At 36.5% G+C, this 5,577-nt stretch overlaps 1 protein-coding gene across 1 annotated transcript; it reads left to right on the forward strand.

Annotated features, from left to right (window-relative positions):
• The first annotated feature begins 4,370 nt into the window (after positions 1-4,370).
• LOC127086832 (uncharacterized) lies at positions 4,371-5,091 on the forward strand. The gene has a single exon (XM_051027648.1). It carries the CDS (start codon positions 4,550-4,552, stop codon positions 4,823-4,825), a length of 276 nt encoding a protein of 91 aa, XP_050883605.1. The 5' UTR covers positions 4,371-4,549; the 3' UTR covers positions 4,826-5,091.
• The last annotated feature ends 486 nt before the right edge of the window (positions 5,092-5,577 follow it).

Below are 5,577 nucleotides of genomic sequence, written 5' to 3' on the forward strand. Positions count from 1 at the left end.
GTTCCCTATTTCTGCCGATGCTGACAGGAATGAAGTTTTCGGTATTCAGACCGAAGTGGCATTCAGGCCAATTTTCCGATATTCAGATCGAAGAAGTTTCCGATGTTCAGATCGAAGAAGTTTCCGACGTTCAGGTCGATGCAACTTGTGGCGTTCAGGCCAATTTTCCGATACTCAGATCGAAGTGGCACTCAAGCCAGTTTTCCGATGTTCAGATCAAAGAAGTTTCCGACGTTCAGGTCGATGCAACTTGTGGCGTTCAGGCCAGTTTTCCGATGTTCAGATCGAAGAAGTTTCCGACATTCAGGTCGATGCAACTTATGGCATTCAGGCCAATTTTCCGACGTTCAGATCGAAGAAGTTTCCGACGTTCAGGTCGATGCAACTTGTGGCATTCAGGCCAACCTCTCGATGTTCAGACCGATATTAATAATCTCATATCTCCCGATGTTCAGATCGAAGTCATTTCCAGTATTCAGACTGATGAGCGGCATTCAGGCCATGGTTATTTCTGTGTTACCATTTATTTTGGTATCCAGGTTAACATTCTTTTTCGGTATTCAGACTGACTCTCACCGTACCAGACGGATTCTTCTTTCAAGACCACCTCTTTGCCGATTCTGACAGGCATTGTTACTTCACTTCACTTCAGTGCAAATTTTCGGGCTTTTATTATATTCAATCCCTTGATACCTCGAAAGCACGAAAACCGCTGCTATCTTCTTTCCAGGTCTCCAGTTGATTGAATAGGGGCAGCTGTAATACCCCAAAATTTACCCTTCATTTTTCCTAGAAGCATACGCTTTACACCTCATGCATGCATTCATTTTTAGGTCATTTAGCATTTGCATTTCATCATGGCAATCGGAATCGGATCCAAGAAGCTTGAACATCATCCAGGACACTTTGTGGGCTCTATTTAGATGATCAGTCAACACAAGGGAAAGACTTGAGTTACTTCCAACAGGGGTCTATTCGTCAGTCAAAACGTTAATCTTGAAGGAGCAAAGGTTTGTTCATGAGCTGTCATGCTCACTAGGCGAAGCCCACGTGTTTTGAAAAAAAAAACGAAAAATAATAATAATAATAATAATAATAATTAAATAAATAAAAGAAAAATTTTGGACTTGGGCCTCTCTCATCTGAGCCCACAGGTCCACAAAAATCAGGTTATAAATTCAGAGTTTCAATGAAAGAAAATTTCATTCTATTCCTATTACCCTGGCTGGACAAAACCTGGAAAGACTACCTGACAGAGAACTCAGAGCAACCTCCAAACCCTGAGGGGAACTCAACTGCACAGAATCACCTCTGCCTCACATAAACCCTAAAGATTGTTTTGTAAACCTCACGGGTGCAACTCAATTTCAATCAAGCTCTCCAATCAGGTTTGCCTTATTCCCATTATTTTACGCCTTCAATTTGAATGTTCTAAATGTGTGATGTATTATGTTTGAATTTGGAAGTCTGGATATCGTTAGGTTTCGCATATGCATGAATGAGTGAAACCTATGCCTTGAATGTTTAATCACATGATTTCTGAAGTGTATGCCACAGTGTTTAAGGTTTCTGAAACCATACTGTTATCCATGAAAAAAATGCTTATCGTGTTTCACTAACCCTTTTGTTGAGTTTTTGTGAGGGCTCACATACTCTTGCAGGGATAGCTTGCCTGGTGTTCCACTTTATTTGTGGGATACCACCTGGAGGTTTCATTCCGATTACCTGTACTGACTCACTTTCTTTGATGGTTTTAGCTTGGAAGGATCTCAGGGTTTCCTTGTTCCGTTAATTACTATTACTTCGGATCTTTATTCGTGTGGTACTTTTACATTTTCCCGTATTTTTACCGCTTTCTTAGTTGGAAGACCTCGATAGGAGGCAATGTTTTGTGTGTTTACTTTATGCAGGTTCCTTCGTCAAGGACTGCCTTTTTGCATGAGCATCCCAAACCCTAACCCTTCATTGATTTTTCTTCTCCTAAACACACGTGTACTCCTTCTACTACAGGCGAGTAAGTCTCTAAAGGTCGAGCATCCGGTAGATTGCGTAGTAACGTCGTTCATCCAAAACCCAATCCATAACCCCGTAGTTAGCCGAACTACGGCTTGCTCTGATTCTCATTCCAGATAAGATACGTAGGCATAAGACGCGATGTCTTAGCGAGCACACATCCCCCAAACCCATAGGTAGCCGAGCTACGAAGACTCTAATTCTCATATTCAGATGAGATATGTATGCTGTGGATGCGACATCCGCGCGAGTCATTTTCATTTGACCCCTTTTTTAGTAAACAGCACAAGATAAACTCACACCCTTTAGACAAGAACTACAAAAGTGGATCCCGTAGAGTACTACGGATGCGTAGGGGTGCTAATACCTTCCCTTCGCATAACCGACTCCCGAACCCAAGATTTGGTTGCGAGACCCTGTCTTTTCCTTTCCTCTTTTCAGGTTTACTTCGAGCGTTTTCTTTCCCTCCTTTGGGATAAATAACGCACGGTGGTGACTCTTCTGTCATTTTTTTTTTCGCTGATTGTTTTTTTCGCACACTGTATTTTTCAGGTTGCGACAACAACCAGAGTCACATCCAGAAGCAGAAGCAGAGAGAATATTGCAGCATCAACATAACGTCTTTCTGGAACTTCTCAGGAGTGAATCAATATAGAAGTAGAAAGTGCATTGCAGCAGCAACCCGACGTCTTTAAGAACTTCTCATGATTAACGCATAAGCGGAATTTGGAACACAATGTTCAGAAACTGATGACGTTGCACGTCATAAACTCATAATTAGAACTGGTTATTAAAGCTACATAATAACAAACCATTAGAGTACTAAAACTGTTCTCACAAAAATACAACATTGTTATCATCAAAACTCAAGGTATAGATACAAAACCAAATATTGTTCTAACATGATAAGTGGTAAGAAAGAAGGTCTAACTGGTTTCACAAGGTTATAGTCAACAAGAAGGAATTGACTATACTGAGACGTTTGCTCCAGTTTCCATGTTAGAATCTATGTGTCTTTTAATTTCATTAGTTGTTAATCATAGTATTATGTTATATCAAATGGATGTTAAAGTGCATTTCTGAATGGTTACATAACTGAAGAAGTTTATGTCCATCAACCTCCTGATTCTGAAAATCATTAAAATTCTGATTTTGTTTATACACTTAAGAAATCTTTATATGATCTGAAACAAACTCTCAGAAATTTTGAAAAAGATGACGAAATAATTTTTTTTTAAAAATTGTTATCTAACATACCAATTTTGCTATAGTGTGAGCTTAGTTGCAACTATACAAAAATTATTTGTATTTGACAGAATTAAAATTAAATTAAAAAAAATACATTCTTAAATCTCAAATCTTCACTAACATACCAATCTTTAAGAATTTAATTTGTTTAAATGTTTTTCTTAATAATTAAAACGTGTCTTCGGTTATTATATGTTGAGAATGTATCAAATGTGAGTATTGTGGATAATAGTTACACATTGGTTGCAAATGTGGAGACTTGAGTATTTATAAGTGAGAGAACCCACTCATCTACCACCTTAAGATTTTGAGTGAATATGTGGTGTGTCTCTAAAAAAAAAAAGTCTCACAATGTTCAATGCTCTATAATGAAAATCTCTCCCAACATTGTATAACATTTATTTTTGATGGAATGTTTTCACTCATTATCTAAATTACCATGATTAGTAGACATTGCAGTAGCTTTATTTTTAATATATAGAAATATATACTGCATTACTAATTACTTCTTTTTTTAAAACATACTGCACTACTATCTTTGTCTATAGGTTATATTTTGTATTTTTAAGATAAGTTACCAACTTGTATGCCAGCAGGCCACTGTCAGTGTCTTCTTTATGGACTTATTAGATGCATGAAATGTATACAAATAAGATAAGGTCAAAAAATATGGAAAACTTGAAAAAAAATACACATCTGAGGTCACAAAAACCATAGTATAGAAAATCACTAAAAGTTGTACCAATAAAATAAACCACAGTCTGAAAGCAACATTTCAGCCCATGGTATTTTTCTATTCGTTGGGCGTTGTTTCTTTGCCTATTAATTAACCAACTCTCTCTCTCTCTCTCTCTCTCTCTCTCTCTCTCTCTCTCTCTCTCTCTCTCTCTCTCTCTCTCTCTCTCTCTCTCTCTCTCTCTCTCTCTCTCTCTCTCTCTCTCTCTCTCTCCTCTCTCTCTCTCTCTCTCTCTCTCTCTCTCTCTCTCTCTCTCTCTCTCTCTCTCTCTCTCTCTCTCTCTCTCTCTCTCTCTCTCTCTCTCTCTCTCTCTCTCTCTCTCTCTCTCTCTCTCTCTCTCTCTCTCTCTCTCTCTCTCTCTCTATATATATATATATATATATATATATATATATATATATATATATATATATATATATATATATATATATAACAACCTCCTTCACTTCTCTTACTCCATCAAATCTACAAAACTAGTAATCCATTTTCTCTGTCATCTAAAAAACCACAAAATCAGTTATTAGATTTCAAGAATCATTAACACAGAAGAAGATGAGTTCAACAAGTAGAGCATGGGCAGCAGCAACCAGTGTTGCAGTCGTGGAAGCTTTGAAGGATCAAGGTATATGCAGATGGAATCATACACTAAAGTCACTTCAAAATCATGTTAAAAACAATGTCAGGTCTTATTCTCAAGCAAATAAGCTTTCATCCTCCACTTCTTCTTCAACTATGGTTTCTAATTCTAAAAGACAAAAAAAGAAGGCAAAGCAATCAGAAGAATCTTTGAGGACAGTCATGTACCTGAGTTGTTGGGGTCCCAACTAATCAGAGGAGACTGTATGGAACAAGTTTTCAACTTAATTATTTAATACTTCTTCCCTGGGATCCACTAACAACAACGAGAAGTAGTTCTAAGTTAGATTAAGGTGTAATTAGTACCCATTATATGCTTGGAGATGTGTTAGTTGCTGGATCTTTCTCTTCCTAAAAAGTTTGGCTTGATCTCTTCATGTATATTCTTAAAATTGAAAGAGATTGATGTAAATCATGTTGAATTTATCAATATAGCAGCAACCTATGACTTCTAGATATTCCTCCGTCCTAAATTATACTAAATATCATTATAATTAAATATATGTCTAAAATAAGGAAAATAAAAGAATTCGGTAGATAATTAAGTTATTAAAAATTGAAATAAATAAAAGAAATTAAAGTTAATAAGAGGAGTAATGAAAAATAGAGAATAGGAGAATGAGTAGAGGGCAATAAAGGAATAAGTTAATTTATGGGAGTTAATTTAAGGAGAGTTAGAACCTTTTTAAAGTAATTAATATTTTGGAACAAGAGAAAAGAGGTAAGAGAGACAACTTAGGAGTTGGAAAGAAAACTCAATTGTTGAGGAGCTTATGACTTGCTTTGTTTGAAATATAAGGTAAAGGGAGAGATTACTCTCATATGAGTGTATATTATATGAAGGATAGAGAGGGATCATCTCCCTCCTCTAGGATTTTCTTTTGATTTCATCATTGTTAATGTATTCATGTGTTCTTGATGAAAATTGTATAAATAATGTGTCC

This window comes from Lathyrus oleraceus, chromosome 5, assembly GCF_024323335.1.
Source record: "Lathyrus oleraceus cultivar Zhongwan6 chromosome 5, CAAS_Psat_ZW6_1.0, whole genome shotgun sequence".
Lineage (NCBI taxonomy): Eukaryota > Viridiplantae > Streptophyta > Magnoliopsida > Fabales > Fabaceae > Lathyrus > Lathyrus oleraceus.